We start from the raw sequence: 21,037 nt of genomic DNA on the forward strand, positions 1-21,037 counted from the left end.
GCAGAAAGATGAAATCTCTTCAGCATACCCAGAACATTCACAGATGCCCAAACCAATCTCTCCTGGCTTTATTCAGTGTGGAGTATTGGCTGCTCTGCCTTACACCTCTTCTAAATGACTGAGCTCCTAAAAGATAATGTGAGGAATGGTCTAGCATATTTGGGTAAAGATTGGAAAAAATTAGAGATTTTGGTAGAAACTTTAAATTTTGTTGCAAAGTCTAATATAGCAAGAATTAGACATTAAATGGTGCTTTGAATTCTGCTTGATCAGTGCTTCATTTCTGGAAATCGAGCACCTTTTAAAGTAAGATGCATAAATGCATCTCCAAACCTCCAGCGCTGAATAACTGTACAGTGTTTAAAGTGCAGATACCAACATTTAATTTTCTTCTTTCCTTTAGCTACAAAAACAAAACCTCTGAAGTGAGCTGTTCTTCTTTTACAGCTCACTGAAAGTCAGCGGTTCTCTTTACCATACCTTTAAAGGGGACTTTTGACACTTACCTGTGTCCTGTGTTTTCTCTTACCAAGCGTACCTTGGAAGTCAGCACAGAGTTCCAGTCAGGTAGTTTGTGCTATTTGTAGACTTCTTGGAGCGTAGCCCTCTTACTGTGTAGCGGAGTTGCTTAAACTAGCATTCTTCTCTCTTTTTTCCTTCTGCTGCGTTCATTTAACCATTATAACTCAGTCTTTCAGAAGCAGTGCACATTTGGATCCACTCACCAGCAGCCAAACAAGAACTACAACTGACTGTTATGTCTCATTAGTGCCTTATTTCATAATCGGCATATATATTGGCCAAGTGGCTGTTGTTATGTTTATCCATAGTCAGTCTTCGTTATTTTAATCTGATGGAACGTAGAAGCATGTTACTGAAGAACTGACTGATTAAAGTTTCCTCTCTCATAATGTGATGTAATTTTGTGGACTTGAAGTGTAAACAGGGGTTCCTGGAGTATAAACATGCTTCTCTGAATATCTGGAAAGCAGTCTGGACTGGACTGAGCTGTGCTTGGCTGTGGGTTTTTCGGTGGGTGCAGCTGGGATTGGCTCCGCTGACCTAGGTCGTTTTAGGCTGCTCAGGTTTTTATGTTAGATTTGCTCCACTGTTAACACAGTTATTTTCAGAGGTATCAAAAAGCAAATTTTGCTTGGTTGTTGTTGTTTTTTTAACTTGACTAGGTAGCTGTTCTGGCCTCTTTGTCACTCATCCTGTTGCATTGGCTTTTCTGAGTGCGTGCTTTGACAGGACCTGTGAAGTGAATGTCTGCATTTCTCTGCATGACTGTCTTTTGTTGCTTTAGCAACTTTGATAGGCCAATTAATTACACATTTAAACTGAAACAAATCCACAGTTTGTGAAATTATAATTCATGCACGCTGGTATGTGTTGGGACACGCATCTATCCCAGACCAAATAGTTTCAGTGCTGGATGAGTGTGTGTGAGACTAGGTGAATGAGCCGGTGTATGTATTGCACATGCATTTGTATTGGAATTATTAACTCAAATTATGCATGTCCCATTGTAAGAAAAGAGTATGCGAGGCGTGTGTTCGGCACGTTCTGTTTCTAGCATTTTTCTAGATCCTCCAATTAATTACAGCTGGCTCATCTGGTTGAGCAGATTAACCCTCGTCTGTCTCATGAGTGACACACCACTGAGCTACTGGCTTGATGGTGCAAATATGTATGAGGCGTGAGTAAAACGAAGCCTGGTTGTGTGATTTTAATTTACCGAAAGCATAGATAGTCTTAATTGTGTGTTTGGAAAATGGGTCAGCGTAAAGCAATTTTATTCTTTCATGCTGTGAAAGAATATCTTGGTTTATAGAACACTTGTAGACTCTTTATAGTTTTCATATCAAAGAGCTAGGCGTGTTTTCCTCTATGTACATTTATGTACAAGTCCTCCCCTGTCTGTTCTTTTGTGTGCATGTACGTGCTTGTGTATGGATGATCACATGTGTGCTATTGAGACGCCGTCCTCTGGTATCCTGGTGGGAAGCTGAACAGCTGGGCGTTAAGCAGCTTTCACTCTCACAGAATCCCAGGACATCCCAGTCATAGTCCTACCTACCCCCATCCAACGCTTCTGTCCCAGACCCCATCAGATTGCCTTCTCTGTTCCATATAAAGACGTACCAAATGTCTGTACAACTACAGGACATACAGACCACAAGCTTATCCACAGATAAAGTGTGTGTTAACAATAGCCCAGAATTAACCACTGAAGGCTGTGATGATCTAATAACGTGTGCAAAGAAAGCAGAGACAACTGCAGGGGGTTTCGAGTTCTCTGCTGTAACTTGCATATCACAGAATGAACAGAGTCTTCGTCATTATGACTACATTTCTTACTCTGCCCCTGTTTTGTCTGTATTTTTCTTTCTCTCTCTCAGACACACACACACAACCAAACCTCTGGATAAATGTGGTCACATTTGCGTATTGGCACTGGGCCATCTGTCACACACAGACTGAGGGATCCAGGCCTCATCCCAACAACCAAATATAGTCAACTAGAGCAGCAGAGCACGCTGGGACTGATCCCCTCTGCATCACAACCAACCTGGGTCGCACACACTCACAATACTCAGGACAATAAAATAGGATTGTTACCTTTGTTGGCTGAGGAGCAAAAATCTGCCTGTAAATCTGGCACCTAAACTGATGCAGACCTCTGTTTGAAAGTATAACCTCCTCACACATACAGCCTTGGGTAACTGTAGAAAAGTGCTTAAGTGACTTATTTTGTTTTTGTCTCTTTTTGCTTGTATTTCAGAGTGTTGTCCGCTGCCTGTGGCACCCCAAACTTAACCAGATAATGGTGGGAACTGGAAATGGGCTGGTTAAGGTGTATTATGACCCCGTTAAAAGTCACAGGTATGTTCGGTTTAGACCTTTTACAGATAAATCTCTCACTTTTGCCTTATCTGAAGTATGTTGTGAAATTCTCAGATGAGACTTATTTAAATAACAAGTAATTCTGATATTTCTAACCATAAATCTGGAGCGCACAGGATCATAAACGTATTCTATGAAATATTTTTAAATAGCACCATGTATAACTCTTTCCAGGGGGGCTAAGCTGTGCGTAGTGAAGAGTAAGCGCAAAGAGAAACATGCAGAGGCTCTTACACAAGACTACATCATCACACGTAAGTTTCTCCACACACAAGTGTAGAAAACAGATTTTCCAAATAATAATGTGTGTGTTATTAATTTTCACCATCCATCCATGTGCTTCTGCTTGTCCAATTCTGGGTCATAGTTGGGCTGGAGTCTATCCCATCCAGGGTGCACCTTGGATGGGCTTGTCTACTCACCTTTTTAATGCAAATCATAAATGTTCATCGGCCACTTTATTAAGTACTGGGTGGGTACTGAGTTGAATTCTTCGTGACATATATTCAACAAGGTGTTGGAAGCATTTCTCAGAGATGTTGGTCCATATTGGCATGGCAGCATCACACAGTGGCTGCAGATTTATCGGCTGCACGTGGACGATGTGAATCTCCCGTTGCATCACATTCTAAAGGTGCTCTGTTGAATTGAGATATGAAGACTGTGGAGGCCATTTGAGTGCAGTGAACTCACATGTTCAAGAAACAATCTGAGCTGATTTGAGGTTTGTGACACACCGTGTTATCTGGCTGGAAGCAGCCAGCAGATGATGGGTACACTGTGGTCATAAAAGGATCGACATAGTCAGCAAAAATACTGAGGTAGGGTGTTGCATTTAAACGATGCACAATCGTGACTAAGGGACCTAAACTTTTCCAAGGTAATATCCCCCTTACCATTGTACCACCACCAGCCTGAGCCTTTGATACCTGGCAGGATGGATCCATGCTTTCTTGTTGGTTAAATCAAATTCTAAGTCGGCTATCTGAATTTAAGAGCATAAATTAAGACTCATCAGACCAGCAACATTTCTCCAATACTCTGTTGTCTAATTGTGATGAGCCTTTGTGCATTGTGGCCTCGGTTTCCTAGCTGGCAGAGCTCACACTGTGGTCTTGTACTGCTTCAAGGCTCGATTGTGTGTTCAGGGATGCTCTTCTGTATACCTTGGTTGTAAGAAGTGCTTATTGGGGTTATTGTTTCCTTCCTATCAGCTTGAAGTGGTCTGATCAGTCTCTTCCACCTCTGACATCAACAAAGCATTTTCACCCAGAGAACTGGAGCTCACTCAATTTTTTTTTCTTTTTTTCAGACCATTATCTGTAAACCCTAGAAATCGTAGTGTGAAAAAATATAGTAGATCAGTAGTTTCTGAAATACTCAGCTGATTGGATATTTGCATTAATGAGCAGTTGAGGAGATGTAAGTAGCGAAGTGGCCAGTGAGTTTATACCGCTTTTATCATGTCACCCTCAAGTCACAGACGATCTGCTAATCTGCTTCATACAGTAAGGTAGTGGGATTTAAACAGGACAAAAGAAGTATTACCAAAACAATGCCAACCATCTTCGAAATGTGACGTGACAAGCAGAGCATGTTTCTTTTCAGACAGAGAGAACTAAAATGCCAGTCCTGGTTTACATCCGCTCTGGCTTCTCTTTCTGTCTCCCTCTCAGACACACACGCATACACAAATATTCAGACACGCTTTATCTCATGACGGGTGGAGGCTTTGTGAGGAATTAGTGAGTGTTCAGGGTGTTCATTAGCAGATGGAGTTGGGTGTGGAGTATTGAATATAAAGCCGGAGGGGCACTGTGCCACGCGATGGCCATGTGGTCTTCGGTTATGCAGGATCACGCTAGGGACAACCTCCTCTCCCACCCCCGCTGGCGTGATCCGCTGCTGGTCTAACCACACACACAAACACTACCTGTCATGCTGTCATATCACCAACACACGAGGTTGTCATCTGTTGGGTGCGTGCCTCTCACTCCTGTGGCCCCAGACTGAAGTCATAGACCTAGAGGACTGTGACAGCTGCCGACTCGGCGTCGCTGATTGGCTTCTAGGACCCCATTCAAATGCCATTTATTGTTTGGGCTACCTTTTCAAATGCATCATGTGATTTCATTGCCATGCCAACAGGGTGTGAAGTAGACAGGCATTTGACTGCCAAAAGTGGTGAGTGACGCACTTGATGCCCTGGCATTGGAAAATTAGAAGGCACAGGAAGCAAGTGATGGCCCATTGAGAAAAGCGAGGGAATCTGTTAACAGTAACCTTTTTGCTTAATGTAGCATGGCGCAGAAGAATTAACACTGATGGGACGCCTGAATGGAAAATCACTTTATCTAACTCTTTACTAGAGTGTCACCTTGTAACCCCTGAGGATAAGAGCAGCATACACACTTTCTAACACAAACTGGCTTGTTCACACACACACACAGACACACACACACACACACACACCACACACTTTTCAGGGCACCAGTTCACTCATGCACTCATGAGTTTAAGTACTGGAGGCCCTTGTTGTGATGGTGTGCACAAAGGTGTGAAAAGCAGTAGAGTGATTGTCTGAATTGAAACTTGTATTGAATATGCTGGTGTGCATTACAGCAGAAGAAGAACACAATAGGTGGGACGCTGCTGGGGGTCACCTGGGGCCTTGTTTATGAAATATAAGTGGTCAAAATTCTTGAGGGTCGTCCTTGTAGATAATGTTCAATTTCAGAAGGAAGCGCACCAAACCAAATAAAATAAACAATTATAGCCTGAGTACTTTTTGGAATAGGAGGTTGTTTTGTTGCACAATGCAGTCATCTAGCTCGTTGCTTGAGATTTGTGAAGCCTCTATATGGACTTGTACATGACTAATGATGTCAGACATTTGTATTTAGCTCAAAAATCAAGCGTGTAAGTCAGTAAAGTTGAACATGTGGTCACCATCTGTGCACCTGGTGTCCTTCTAAGTCTATTTGTTCACCATAAATCCCCACAAATCTATCCAAAAATGTATTTAAATGCAGCTAGTGACATATTTGCACACTGTGTTCTCCATATCTGTGAAGATATTTGACAAACTCTGGTGATTGTTTTATCAGTTAATATAGGCGACATGAAAAACCTGTATATTCAACATTATTTTTGAGGAACGTGATGCATCCTGGCTCAGAGAACAGCTGATATGCTGGTTTGGCGATAAAGTAGATTTTAGATCTAAGGAAATAATTTGTGTACAAGTGCCTGTTTTTGCATGTACGCTGTGTATCTAATGCCAACAGTGCAGTAGGTGAAATCATGAAATGTGTTCATTTTCTTTCTGTTTCTATTTCTGTCTGTACTTTTTAAGGACAATTTCCTCGGTGCCTTGACTACTTATTTGTGTGGCAGTGTTGTGTTGGTCTTAGTTACCTAAGCAACTGATTGTCCTTGTTTACTCTGTGCGTCTCCAGCTCATGCCTTACCCATGTTCAGAGAGGCCCGACAGCGCAGTACACGCAAACAGCTGGAGAAGGACAGACTTGATCCAAAGAAATCCCACAAACCCGAGCCTCCGGTGTCTGGACCAGGTAACATGCTCTTTTCTTCTTCTTTTTTTTCTTTTTTGTTGTTGTTGCCTGTTTTTAAAATTAGTAATGCAAAAACCAAAAAGTTAAGTGAACAAGAAGAAAACGAAAGGACCAAAGGTGATATGAAAAGTGATGTTAAACAAGATTAGATTAATCAGGTTTGGCTGCAATTCAGCAGCTGTTTTTGTTTTGGATGTGAGTCATGTTCATAACTGGACACCTACAAGATTTGGTGCAAGGCAGATGTGCAAACCCGTAATTGTTGGTATTGTTGCTTGGTATTATGCAATCCAGCTGATGTCGAGCTGTAACAGTCTCTCAGAGATTTACTCTTGCCTCATATTTTTTAAAGACGCCTTTTAACACACTTCTACAAAATACTACACCTAAAAATAATAATAGGTACCGTTGTGAGCTGTGTTTCAATATGGCAAAGGGCCAGACAGTGTTTCCTGTATCACAGTATCCAGCTGGCTCACCGTCTCTTCACTACCACTGTTTTTTCACTTAATCCCTCAGCACAATGTCTTTGCAACAATATAATGGTTCCACAGTGGGGATTTTTTTTTTAGGTTCAAAAGACATGTTTAAGCCATTTGGAAGTTTAGGCCAATCACAACAGGTCTACCTTAAGCTGCACATGAGGCCAATCAAATGTTTTGGATTCAAGGAAATAATTGTTTTTCAATATATACCAAATAGTGTATGAGTCGTTTAACTCTTATAGAGGCTTATAAATAGTAAACACAAACTTTGCTTAAAGATAACAAATAGAAAGAAAAAAAATTAAAAATTTAAAAAATATATATATATATGCGTGTGTGTGTGTGTGTGTGTGTGTGTGTGTGTGTGTGTGTGTGTGTGTGTGTGTGTGTGTGTGTGTGTGTGTGTGTGTGTAAAATAAATGAAACAAATAAAAGTGTCAATGAGGTTGAGAAAAAGACACAAGTCTAAACTGAACAGTCTGCGAATGAAAAAAGAAGATCCACTTCATGAAAAGGTGGGATGTTTGATAGCAGGTCCTGGGTTTTTAGATTACAGACGAACTTTATATTGTTTGTTTTTTGTGAAAAATGACTTTGGATGACTGCAAGGTAACGTTTGGTGGTTGGCCGGATGCTTACAAGCAATGGAAAGAGGTGCCTCTCAATCCCCAAACAAACCTATGGCCCAGCTTCAGCAGGAAATCCCTACATGTTTTAAGTATGCGTGCATGTGTGTGTATCATATCCTTGATCCTTTAAGTTGTCCTCTCTGGAAAGCAGGAAGTTTCCCCCCCCAAAAGTTCCATTAAGTGCAGTCAAATCCAGCCAACTGCATACGGATGCTGCAGCAAAGAGCCGAGCTTGTATGCGCTGCTTTGTGGAGGGACTAAAAATTAAATATGTGACAACCCGATAATTGAAGAAAGCGTAATGTTCCCATTATGTTTTAAAGTAGTAAGAGAGTCACATCTATATTTTTAAACAGCCATCTGGAACATCCTCTCTCTTAAAGCCTCATGTCACAAACTAGATTTTCTTAAACCTGAAAACAAAGCTAAGTGGAGGTTTGGAAGTCTGCTTTCCTCCCAGATCACATGAATTTAAGTATCGAGAAAGGTTACGCGTTTTTTCCCACTGATGCCAAAAAATTAATTACCTAACCCACAAATTTCATCACTTTCCAACATCTCATTTTGTACTATAGATTAATATGTAGTACATCAATATGAGTAAATAAATCTCACACGTCTGGGATTTTCCTGTGACGCCGTGTGAAGTCGCCAAAGTTTCAAAAATGTAAAATCCCGGTTTTCAGAACTTCAGCTCATTAGCTAGTTAAGAGGTCTAATATCCACTGGTGAGAAAAGGACACTCATCATAGCCTTACATCTGCTGTTTGCCCATTATGATGATCAGCTCATGTTCCTGTCTATTAAGGTGGGGTTAAGTGAATGAGGCCCCAGTAACACGGGCCTAGAGACCGCTCCGCAACCATCCAGGAACGATTGGCAGCAACCTCTTTGTGAACGCTTTGGTTGAGGTGGATTGCTGTGTTTGCACAGACATGCTGATTTACTGCCAACTATTCAAAGTAACACTTTACTGATGTTTAGGATTCGCTGAACTCTTAGAAGATGCACAGTTTCAGTAATTTACATGTAGTTTTGTATGTTCATGAGTCTCAGCTGGATCTAATCCACTAAATGTGTGCACTGACAGGCCGAGGAGGCAGAGTCGCAGCTCACGGTGGCACGTTGTCGTCATTCATTGTGAAGAACATCGCATTAGATAAAACGGACGACAGTAACCCGCGAGAGGCCATCCTGCGTCATGCCAAGGAAGCATCAGAGAACCCTTATTGGATTGCTCCAGCATACACAGAGTAAGAGAAAAATGCATGAATAATTCACACACTGTGTCCATGTGATGGTTCCCGTCCTGCTCACCCACCCACCCTCTCTCATTATCAGACAGTGTAAGATGAGTGTGTCTGCTTTTTAGTACTGCGAGGTGTCACATAGGTAGGTTTCTTCTTACCGGTGTGACACATAAATGTTTAAAAAGCTGTACTGTTTCACGCACTCGAAACTGCAGAGCAGAGAGCAACAGACAGTTTTAGATCACTATCAGGATCCGACAGCTATGTAAGCGTGGAACAAATCTGAGCCAAATCAAACAGTCTGTCTTTCAGACTGCAGGCAAACAAGCTCGAGTTAAATTTAGTATCCTTGTGATACACAGTGTAGTAGGTAAATCAGATGAAGTACGTTAGCCTGGCTGCTCACACAGTGGGCTACTTTTCACCGTTACAGCTCTCTGGGGGTTTAAACATTCAGTTAATGCTTAGAGGTGTTGCAAGCAGCTATAGATTTTTTGTTGCAATTATGCATGTTTATTTGAAAGGTGCAAAAACAAGCACTCAGAGTGAAGAGCTTTTGCATTAAAATACACAACAACAAAGAAAAAAATGACTCAATAGTATGCACACACCATAGCTCAGTGTAACTTAAAGCACACTGTTTAAAACAAAATGGGAATAATCAGAAATCTGACAGCATTTAATGGAATTATGTCTCATAAATCTGATGTTTGTTTTAGGAGAAAATCTACCTGGTCCCAACATCACCAGACATTCGTGTGTATTTTTTAAATCTGATGATCACCTTCAAATAAACTTTTATTTTCATTCTTGTCAGAGTGTTCTTTGGTCTAAGAATTTTAGATTATTCTCTGAGGTAAACTGCAAAAACCCTCCAACTGTGTGTATTTATCTTCACACACCTGCGTAGTTTGGATGCTACTTAATAAAGCTGCCGTGTTGGCCGTGATAAACTTGTCTTAGGGTAGCACAACGACATGCCAGTGCCTTTTTTTATGGCGGTCTGCGAAGATAGTTGTACATTTTGTGCATGAATGTTTCAGTTTTTTGGACATTTTTTGCACGACTTTACCTTCATTTCTTAGAACACCGAAGAAATTTTACTAAAAAGTCACAAAGGCTGACGTTCCAGGTACTCAACGAGCCAAAGTCGTCACAGGAGGGTTTTTTTGTTTTTTTTATTTTTTATTTTTAACTCACGTGCGCTGACACGATCAGTTAGTCATTTATCATAATCATAAACTTGCAGAGACTCTGGCCAACAGATCACAGGAGTGACAGTTGCTAAATAGACTCATTCAAGTCATTCAAAACATTTCAGGTTAGTTTAATGTTTTGGTGTTGAAAAATTTTTAATCTGGAAAGTTTCAGTTTACGGCCTAAATTTCAGTAAGCCATGTTTATTCTATATAGAATAAAACTTTACTCCAGTGCACTAGAAATGTAACTTTCTCCATTACTTCTCATTTGCTCTGCTGATTTTCTTTGTTCGTACGTTTCATTGTTTTGCTCTGAAGACTTTTAAAGAAGCAGGTAAATCATTCCTCTTTGTTAATCCCTTTAGGACCCAGCCAGAGCCCGTGTTTGCAGAGGAATCAGAGGATGAGGAGCCCGACCAGGAGCCAGAATGGAAGAAACGCAAAATCTGAGAGACTTCAGTGTCAGTTCATTTTATACAGGACAGCTGACACGGTGGGCAATTAGTCGCAAGACAGAATTATTGTTGAGTACTCAGCAAAGGAGCATCAATTATGTTCCTAAATTGTACAGTATCTGTCCCCCTGACAACGCTGTGAAGCCTTTATGTGTATATATGTGCACTCTTCTGTGTTAAGGGGAAACCCATAAATCAGAAAGGATTTTATCATAAATATCATTTTCTTTAGGCTTATGGTCCTCTCACTGCAATTCATAAACTTCATAAACAGTGGAAAAACTTGGCTTTTTACGTCTGTTTAGATTGTATGTACTTTATTTTCATCGCTCCCATTGTCCTCTCACCCCACATCTCCAGCGTTTGCTAATGCCTCGTAAATCGGCTCCAGATTTTGCGGTCTAGAGCTGTTTGTCATTACGAAGAACAGTTTGCCACTTTGTACAAAGTAAATTACTAAGAAGTACAAAAAAAAAATCCATCCAAATTTACTTTGAGACGTTTTAAAGGCTTTAATGTTTCTACAGATGTACTTTTTTGGTGGGTTGCGACAAAACTTTATCAAATCATCTGTTTATTTTAATTAAATTTTTTTTTTACACCCACCTAACGCCTTAATAAAAGACTTGCATCCAAATGTCAAATTGTATATTTTATCCAAAGTGAAATGGTTTTAAGAGCTGATTAAAGGGAGATCTTTGCCAGATACCTTTTCTGTGCGGCTGTGGATGTAAAATACACAGCACACAGTCTTATGCTTTAAAATCAAAAAAACCCCAAACATGTTTTGCCTTGTTTCTTACAAATAACATAATTGCAAGTACAGCAATGTTTATTATGTAAACCATCGTTATGTTGAAAAGGTAAATTTCAGCAGTATCCAACCACATGTTAAACGCAGTATATGGAAGTTTACTCGGTATGCATCCCACGTACACATTTCATTTCCAGCGCTGAGCTGAGTCTTTCTCAAACAGCTGTTCTCAACCTGAATGATGAACTTCCACAGTCGGATTCCTTAATTTCATTGTTTTTCACAGAGGTCCTGTTTCCCTGTGCATTCATACCTTTTTCTTTTCTTTAGCAATCCTTTGATTGACCTGGGTAGTGTCTAAAATCCTTCAACTGACAGAGAAAAACCACAACATACAGAGTTAATGAAAGCCACGTTTGTGTTCTGTGTACTGTGCATCTCTCTGGAATGCATCGCCTGCCTACAACGCACTGGCTCTCAAATGTATCTAGTTTGTAACAAGATTAGCCTGCATAATGACAAACAGGAGCCCCGCAATACGTGACCTGTCCACGGTGTGCCCCGCCTCGCAACCTATGGCAGCTGGGACAGACTTAAGCCCCGACCTCTAAGACCCTGAATTGGATAATAAAATGAATGAGTGAATGTCAAAAACTGTAAACTAATACTACACCTTTTTTTAAAATCCAGATCTGGCTTTTGGTTCATCTTTTTACCAAGTGGCTTAGAAAGGGCTATATATGTAGAGCAATGTGTCCTAACTAAAATTATAAGAAGACAAATAAAATGTCTCTGTGTCCTGGCAAGCATCCTGTGGCCATGAAATGAAACTGAAGAACCAGAAGAAGAAACATGGATGGACTGAAACAGTGAGTGATGTATTTAAAAGCATCTAGAGAGGATACTGGCTTCGTGGGAAGAGGCTGACGTCAAGCTCTTCAGTAGCAGAGTCCTCAGTCAGCAGCGGGAGGTGGGGAGTGATTGCAGTTTGATTCAAGTGGGACGGTTGATCAGTCCGTCACTGTGTGAAAAAGCGTCTGGCACGCGAAAAGGAGAAGCTCTGTGTAGGCCTAAAGGTAGAACCTTTTATAGGCCTATAAAAGACTAAGCTCACTCTCAAATTCAAACATTTTTTTTTAAATTACAGTACCATTAGTGAATATCTGGGGGGATGAATCTCTATTTATATTCCTGGTCAATGCAAATATTTCACAGATCTCGTTTTCATTTGAGCATCTTTCTGCTCAAGCAATGAGACTGAAGACAACCTCTTTTCTGTACTTAGAGGTAAAGAGGTGACCTTCAGGTTTGTTAAACAGCAACTAACCAGTTGTCCATTTAGGTTCACAGTAACCAGGCCGAACAAAGGGATTAGAAGGTGCCATCAGGTATACATTGCGTGCACTCCTTGCGTCTGTGTCATGACTCACTATCTGTACCTCTGCCACCTTCTCATCGCCATTTACATATCTTCTCTGCACAGTGGAAACAGACTCGAGGAGCTTGATATACAGTCGGTGGCACTTTTCTGCTGGCTTTTGTTTACTGTACGACTCCCGGGCTCCCGTTCAAGAATTCAGAGCAGAAGGGGGATGCCACACTGCGGAGGCCATCTCTCAAACCATCCTCGCATTTCTCCCCATTTAACCCAAATTTTTCACCCTCAATTTTGCTTGATGCCTGTGTAAACATTACCCTGCAAATTAGAACCATCTGGCACCGGTGGATCATTGTCGTACATGGCACAATACCAGGAGACATTTTCATTTAATAGAAACAAGTTTAATTCTGTAAAAAGTTATAAAATGAATATTGTACAAAAATAAAGTTTGCCCAGAGCTTTGGTTCTGTAACACACAACAAGTGAGACGACATGACAGTTTGTTTTTTCTTTTCCACAGAGGTGATAGCGGAGTGATAACAAATGTAGTCCTTTTCATCTTTACACTTTTGCATCAAAACCGGGGTACTAATCACCGATGAGACGAGTGCTGCAGTTCACACTCTTTAATGTATGGTGTGGAAGAGTAGCGAGGTGCTCTGGAGGCTTCTGGGAAGCCTCCACATTCCCATCTGGGAAGGCTTATGCACGAATCAGTTGTTAAATGGGAAGATGATCCAACTGATGAGGTATGCTGTGATAAAAGCTAGACTTTTTTTCCCTGTCTGTGTAGTATTTGGCCTAAATTCAGCTTGATGCATTGGATTTGTTCTGTGTGGGGGGATTACACAGTAAAGCTGGCCTGCTTGCTGATGGGTGGGCACAGATACCTTGGTCCCTAATCCGTGTTAACATCAAGACCTACTCGAGGGCTCTCTTTGTTCCACTTAAAACTACCCCCTTAACAGGGCACACAAACGCGCTTTTTAAAGAGTCTCCTTTCCTTAATGTATATTTCTTCCTAAACTTTGGGGACAGGTGGCTGGACGGGTACACCGAAAAGCCCACTGAGCCTACCAATCATTTACTCAGTAATTCCAAAACATACTCCTTTGTTGAGTCCTTTGAGATATTCATATCAGTTGTGTGATGACATCCACTACAGCAGCTAGATCTTCCTTAAACTGCCTTTGCCGGTGGGGATATTTGGTTAAGACTCATGTTAGAGGATCACTTTCAAATCCCCTTTGAGGATAAAAAAAAATAAAAGACCTGTCTGTCACAGCTCAGACAGAAACACGGCCAGCCCCGTGAACTTTAAGCCTACTGGGACGGTTATCGCTGCAAAGCCTTTTGCTCAGATTTTGTGCGAGGCCAGGGCGAGGTTTCAGGTAACGCGTGCTGACAGGCAGAAATAGCAGCTTCTGTACTGTGTGACTCAAAGGATGGATCGTCAAAGGCACCTGCAGATCCTCGCGAGACCACACCGCTCTCGTGTCGACTGCAGATTGAAATTAAAAGTCATTATGGCTTATGGCTGGAGTGACGCCGAGTCTGTCCTGGATTGTTGATTTTAAAAAAACAACACACACACACTTTATAAACAAACAGCAGCAAAGAATTATTTGCTTCCGCGTAAACATAGTGTTCTTAAAGGATGCTTTGAATGGGAGGCTGTACCCGGGTGACGTTTTCTCCCTGTCTTAGTGTGGTCACATTAGCGATAACGAGGTGAACTACTCAAAATGCAACAACAGATCAGCTCTATTTAAAAAAAAGAAATCTTCTATTGGTCCCCTCCTCTGCTTCTCTATCTTTCCTTAACGGCTAACAATGATCATTTGGATCTGCTTGAGAAAGCCTGGAATCTAAGTGACATAAATAAGCTTTGGGATCGTGGGAGTGTTTTAACAGGTCTGAGTCAGCTTGCATGGTTTTACTTGAGAAAATGCTCTACTTTGGCATTATCCAGGACAAACAAAGCTTTAAATAAATAAAAAAAAAGACACTTTTTTTAATAAAATGGATTGAAATAAATAACAATAAGTTAATTCCATCTTAATAAATATACCTCTGACACACGTATATACTATATGTATGCATATAGGTTGGGTTTTATGTAGATGTGTTGCACAAAAAAAGAAGAAAAAAAGTCTTTGCTTAACTCCGATGGGGTTCCTTGGCTCTGAATGTAAATGCCAACATCCAGGCTGGAAGTGTTTCGATTGCAACTGAAGCTCGTCAAATCTCTGGATTCATCTACAGTCTAAAGAGCCAGCTGTGGAAAAAACAAAACAACTGATGTTTCTTCTACTCTCACCCTTTTTAGATAGCACAGTTGGCAAATCTGAAAGTGTAACAGTATTTAATCTTCTGCAAACTGGTGCACACCTGATACATTTTGTTTTGCACGTGTTTGAACAGTCGAGTATGGGATAAACGCACAGTTTCCTTTCAAGCGGCTGTTCCAGTGTCTTTCAGGCGGTCTCAGTACGCCTACCTGCTCCTCCTCTGATGACTACTGACAAAAACAACAACAACAAAAAGGAGACAAACACTCCCAATTTGACCTTGTGTACACATGTCCCTCTCCAGCGTGAGCTTGTAAAGGATATCCTTAGTCTGCTACGTGCCGCTCATGTGACTTCTTTAAACACACCCACACTTCCGGGCAGAATGCTTCTTCAGCGTGTGATACACCACATTGTCGTCCAGAAAAGACAGGTCGTCGTCAAACGCGATCGGCCGGCAGCAGGTGCGAGAGGGTGTATCCTTGTCCAGCTTTTTGTTGTGCGTGAGGTTGTTCAGGATCTTGTCGTAGTTGGTCTCTGCCTCAATACAGGGGCCGCTACAGTACCGGAAGATCAGCTCCTCTTTAGTCTGGTAGCCCAGCCCCAAATCCGTCACATTGAGGTGGACTTCCTTTAGCAAGCACCCCCGCGTCTGCACAGATATACTCTCTTTCTCCTTCCCTTTCTCACCTCGTCCTCTTTTGCCATTTCTACTCCCCCCTCGGCCCCTATTACGCCTCCTGTCACCGTGTCCTCTCCCCTCCTCTCTCGCGCCTCCTGTGTTTGCCGCTCCTCTCTTTCTCTGCTCCTTCTTTCCCCTGGAACCGCCGCTGGTTTCCGAAGATCTCCGCAGTCTGCCAATGGTAGCCTCAATAAAATCCATTACGTCATCAAACTGATCTGGATAGGGACCTCCAATGTCATCTGGAAGAAACAGAAGGGAGAGATCTGCTTATAAAGCTGCTTTTATAAAGCTCATATCCAGGCTCCCGCTGACACTAAACAGTTTTCTGACATGTCAGCTCTACGATCATCAACTATATTGTAATTAATAATTTACTGTTTTGAAAGACTGCATGAGCAGATAAGATAAAATTTGATAGATCGTTGTGGGAATAGGAACACATCAACCACAGTGATAGTACATGACATTTAAAACATTGCACAACTAACAAAAAGACACACACACACAGACATGCGCACATTTACTGTAAGTAAGACATTATCTTACTTACATTCTCATCATTTTAGAATGAGACAGTCCAATCCAAACTTTGCCTGCTGGCACCTCCAAAAAGGTGCTTGCCAAGAAACTGTTCAGGCATTAGTCCTAAATAGTAATAGACATATGAAAATAGTATCTCTATTGTCATCTAACTATGTGCAGGAAGCACAATATTCGAATTTTCAGATGTGAAAAAATAACACTATCCGAATGTAGACTGTTTTTTTAGACAATGCACAGAAATACTGGCATATGTGCTGCTCAGACGCTCAAGAAGAAGTCTTGAGTGGAGGAATGCAGAGCAGTCCAGTCCAGAGCAGCTCAGACGTAGGTTTACAGGTGCCCTGTTTTAACCTCTTCCATGATGGCTGCTGTGTGATGAGTTGGAAGCTGAAGGTCAGAGGTTGTTGTCAATTTCATTTTCAGTTCTTTTTCAGTCAGAGATGGGAGGAAAAAAATATAGGCATGCAAGGGCAGACTTGACCTCGGATAAATAATGCGGTTACCCCGCTGCCATGCAACCCTGAGTCGTTAAAGGTTAACTCTACAGCTTAAGTTAATCCAGCAGGCTTTCACACAGGAACCGACTGTATTGATACAGTAGGCACAGGCCAATTACACCACCTAGAGAGATGCATTTAAATCTCGGACGGATGTAATTTTAGAACGCCTAGACTTCAAAGGCCGAATAAGAGGAAATCATATGCTTTGACTCATTCAGATGAGGCAGATTGCAGTCTGCTCAAAACTGAAAACATGCACCAGCACAGCTCTCTGCCATCTGCTGCGAGGAGTGATGAGGACTGACTGAAAGGCTTGGATGCTGCACTGTTACATGTTGATTCTATTACAGAGTAACGTCTCTCCTGGTTGAGTGCCTGCAGCTCCAGAAACAGTGAAGTGTGCATAAAGATAATGAAGACATATTGCTCTCAAATAAAGAGCTCAAGTCAGCGTGGGTGTGTCACCAAGAGGTCAGGCCGGCGGCGTGTGATGTCTGGCAGGTAGTGTGGTGTGTAACAGCCTTTAAACTGCAGTATCTCCTATCGCTCCTCTTTTACCTATTTGTCTGGCAGAGCGCAGGCCATCTGATCTGCCTGAGCTTCAGAGCCTGTTGAGCCACAAATCTAATATATCAGGTGAGCTAGGGCCAATCTGTTTAGACACACCTACCCTTTGATTTAGACAAACCCCAGCATCTCAGATGACAGGCAGGGTGGCTACAGTTTACACCTGCTAATCGACTAGACTAGCAGCAACAAATGGGGGGATTCGCTGTGCAAACCTTGCCGGAGTTTTACAGAGTTAACAGTTAAGAAGTTTGCTTTTTAAAAATCACTGAACACAACAATAAGATCAGATCTAACCGCTGATTTTCTGGTGTCTGCAGCTTCTAGAACTTAAATGAAAAAGAAACAAGCTTTTTATCTTTACAAACCAAAAAGACCCATTCCCTCTTTGGATCTCGATTGTTGCTTACAGTATCTGAGCATAGTTAATGTACTTGGGTTGCACAGCAGATCAGTGATGTAACCCCGGCCCAAACAAAATATGAGGTGGCAGGACAAACTCTTGTCCAAATGTTCCATTCCTTATCTAGTTCTTGGCCGTGTTTCATGTCTGCGTGAAGATGTTACAGTGTCACGTTGATCCAAACAAAATAAATTCCTGCCCACTGTCGCTGTTAAAATGAGCATAAACACAGAACTCTCAGTCGGTGCTTCAAACTTTCCGGTGTTGTCTGTCGAAAATCCTCATGACCTGGCCCCTGTTCTCTAAACCACACCATAATTTCTGAGCTTTGGCAGATGGGTAAAGGTTACGGGTCTCTAAACCGCAGAGAGGCAGAGGTGAATATAAACAAAGGGAGAAGGGGGTAGTGTTGAGAATGACCCCATGTTTGGGACTGGAGCTGTTCACACTCTTATTCTTTCTGCTGGATTGTTTTGACATCCGTATGATGCAACCCAAAGTGCCAATAAAACGCAAATTAAGATCTTCCGTCTGATAACTTGCCTGTCTGACAGCCTTATCAATATGGGACTCTCCACTGTGGGCTCAGCATATTGCCTCGCTTATCACTGCGTGTGCTGTTTCCCAAGTGTAATTAGTCAAGGAAGACCAACATTACATATGCATCAAATCAACAGGGTAATATGCCTGGATTATATAATGGTTAATTGCATATTATTACATTGACATTGCTTTGGACAAACAGTACATCTCTTATGTGACACCCATACAGCCTAATTACAAATTCAAGACAGACTACACATCTTACAAAAACATACTTACACTGATTCTCCTTTGAGATCTCCTGCAGTCGGTGGTCTTCACGCTCAAACGATGGCGCTTCGTCCTCCAAAGAAGGCAAGGGCACAGAATCACTATAGCTGCTGGGGAAATAAGTCCTCTTGGCTGGCTGAGTGTTTTGGTAGAGAGGCCTTGTAGCAACAGAGCTCAGGAGCAACAAACACATGGCCAAAACATCCCATAACTTCATCTTAGACTCAGTTCCTATGAAGAAAGCTGCAAACAAAACAAAACAAGATAATATTTTATTTTAAATCAAAACAAACTGATGGGTATAAAAATGGGCAGAGTGAATATGAGCCTCCTCTAGTTTGTAATGAAGTCAGCAAAGTGTCTGAAACACTACTGTTGTGGCCAGACCTACCCTGACTCATTCTTTATTAATAACTGTGTCATCATGTCAAGCAGCTTTGATCCTCAGTTTTTTTTTCCGTGCATGTGCCGTGAACGTGAATATCAGAGTGAAGCTGCCAGAAAATGTTGATTCACATTTTTTAAAACAAAATAAATGAGCATATTGTGCCCTAAAGGAGCAATAATCCACAAAAGACCACAAATGAAAGCTAAAAATAACAATGCAGGAATGCGCAAATCTGTGCGTAAAAGTACTGTTTTAAATGCGTGATTAAATAGAAAGCTACTGATGGCAGACTGGTTGTATTTATTCACGCTGCGTTAAAATCAGCCAAGCTCTTACTACTTGTGAGAGACTGGGAGGGTGCGCCTCACAGGAAAAAAAAATGCGCTGCTTAAAGCACGCATCGAAGCATTTTGGCAACGATTGCCTAAATAGTAGTGTGAGTTGGCCAGATGGCGAACCCCAAAGCTTACGTGACTCTGTCTAATGGCATGTTGAGTCTGCAGCAAAACTAAACAGTTATGCATAGATAAATACTGGCTCAGACATACAATACAAAAGTTCTACTGTCTTTATACGTGTGAAAGTCCCGTCGTTCACAGTCACTATTTGTTTTTTATCTAAATGCGCACAGACAATCCGAAACTATAGGCAGTATTTGGTGTGACACTCTGAAATGAGAAAATAAAAAACAGACTTACTTACCTTAAATATGGCCCATGCAGACCTGAAACTAGCTCGGCTTTTAGTGGTAAAAATCCAAACAGAAAACGCCACTCACTTGATGTTCCCAGCTGATTCCGCTGCGTGAATCATTTCAACAACCCCAGCACGAAAATTTCCTTCAAGCGAGTTCAATTTCAGTTTGTGTCCAAGCGGGAGAAAAAAGGCTGCAGTAACGCACCAGCTATGTTTTTCATATTCGGACTCAGCACACCGACCATCCACGCGCCTTTTCACACTTCAGAGTCCAAAGGTAGGTGCTGAACAGAGCGGACCAAGTGCCACTGCGCCTTGGGGGTACAGTTGCTGCCGCTGATTAATTGGATGCTACGTTTCCACGTTGGAAATCCGAGAGAGGGCCACCATCTCCAACTGAAAGGAGTCCAATGAAGACATCAGTGTCTCCAGCACACGAGCACGGCGCTAAAAAGTGCGCAATATGTTTGCCAGAGTGCCCGATCGTGTAGTCCGACTTTTGATATAACAGTCAAGAACCTCTCATATCCAGAAACTGCGTTAAAATGTCACAATCGCCAACATTTTATACAAATCTCGTCAATGTAAACAAGAAGCCCGGCGATATTTATTCTCCATATTCTCCAGGTCAGCTGGTGTCTATGAACCTCGAAGGGTGTCCACACGCATTTTCTTCATATTGGACTGAGGCACGACAGATGTTTGCGCATAACAACGCGCCGGGCGCAGAGAGCAGTTTGGAGAGATTTATAGTTAAGTGCGCTCTGACGTTTGGGGGCAGTTGGTGTCCGCCCCTCTTTTATAGATCCCTGCAAGAGCAAACAGTGGTCCACATATCTCTCCAAACCACCCCTGGAGCCGTGTTTGGAGGAGCGCGGTTTTCAGATGTCTTGGGGATTATGTCACACATCCTGATGTCCCCGGGTTAGATTTCAGTAAGCGGAATGCGATTTAGAGATGTTCTGTTGCGATCCATGTTTCTAACCTGATCTCCTCACTCTGTGCGCCTCGGCGTCAAGTTCCGTCTCACGGCTACAGCACGTCTCAAATGTGAGGTTACTATCTCACTTGTTATTTACTAGAACGAAATTGTAAATACCAGCAGACACTTAGCTCATGCACATATTCGCAATTTCTCGAACTTCAAAACTTGTTACACAGAAATTACATTCACAGGTTAACAAATTGGAGCATTTTGTCATTCAATACGCGGTTTTATATCCAGGTGAGCTCAGGCCAACACCACGCAGACCACAAAGAAAGGACGCTGCACTATTTAAGATATGGCACTCGAGAAAGACTTTCCATCTCCTTTCATGATTTACAAGCTTCACTTGCCTTTTATCTAACGCAAAACTGAATTCCACCAGTAACCCAGCCCTTCAAGAATTAAAGTAATTTTGTGTTCGTGCGCCAGGAGAGACCCGCTCCAAATGCAGCTAGACACACTTCCAAGAAGCGCTCTGGTTTTAATTTAACACGTGAAATGCTGCTAATGGCTGTTCAACAAAGGGAA

The 21,037-nt window shown here is 41.9% G+C and overlaps 2 protein-coding genes across 3 annotated transcripts in view; one reads left to right on the top strand and one right to left on the bottom strand.

Annotated features, from left to right (window-relative positions):
- wdr70 (WD repeat domain 70) overlaps nt 1-11,137 on the top strand; it is a 42,666-nt gene extending 31,529 nt beyond the window's left edge. Inside the window, exons 14-18 of the mRNA XM_004538082.4 lie at nt 2,786-2,886; nt 3,082-3,161; nt 6,366-6,482; nt 8,687-8,849; nt 10,411-11,137. Coding sequence (XP_004538139.1) covers nt 2,786-2,886; nt 3,082-3,161; nt 6,366-6,482; nt 8,687-8,849; nt 10,411-10,495 — 546 coding nt within the window. The 3' untranslated portion in view covers nt 10,496-11,137. The remainder of the gene's footprint in view (nt 1-2,785; nt 2,887-3,081; nt 3,162-6,365; nt 6,483-8,686; nt 8,850-10,410) is intronic.
- A 1,652-nt stretch (nt 11,138-12,789) lies between these two features.
- On the bottom strand, nt 12,790-20,460 carry gdnfa (glial cell derived neurotrophic factor a). 2 transcript variants are annotated; one of them, XM_023153327.2, is made up of 3 exons: nt 19,604-20,460; nt 18,447-18,680; nt 12,790-15,850 (listed from the first exon to the last, which is right to left on the bottom strand). In XM_023153327.2, the coding sequence occupies exons 2-3, from the start codon at nt 18,652-18,654 to the stop codon at nt 15,285-15,287; spliced, it is 774 nt and encodes a 257-aa protein (XP_023009095.1). In that variant the 5' UTR covers nt 18,655-18,680; nt 19,604-20,460; the 3' UTR covers nt 12,790-15,284. The 2 variants fall into 2 exon arrangements, with proteins under 2 accessions (XP_023009095.1, XP_004538138.1); XM_004538081.3 differs by having other exon boundaries at nt 12,791-15,850; nt 19,528-20,457.
- Nucleotides 20,461-21,037: the final 577 nt, after the last annotated feature.

Source organism: Maylandia zebra, linkage group LG7, assembly GCF_041146795.1.
Source record: "Maylandia zebra isolate NMK-2024a linkage group LG7, Mzebra_GT3a, whole genome shotgun sequence".
Taxonomy (NCBI): domain Eukaryota; kingdom Metazoa; phylum Chordata; class Actinopteri; order Cichliformes; family Cichlidae; genus Maylandia; species Maylandia zebra.

Coding starts and splice junctions, on each gene's coding strand:
- gdnfa (XM_023153327.2), bottom strand. CDS start 18,654: ATGAAGTTATGGGATGTTTTGGCCATGTGTTTGTTGCTCCTGAGCTCT. Junction 15,851..18,446: donor GATCTCAAAGGAGAATCAGT/GTAAGTATGTTT, acceptor TGTTTCTTCCAG/ATGACATTGGAGGTCCCTAT.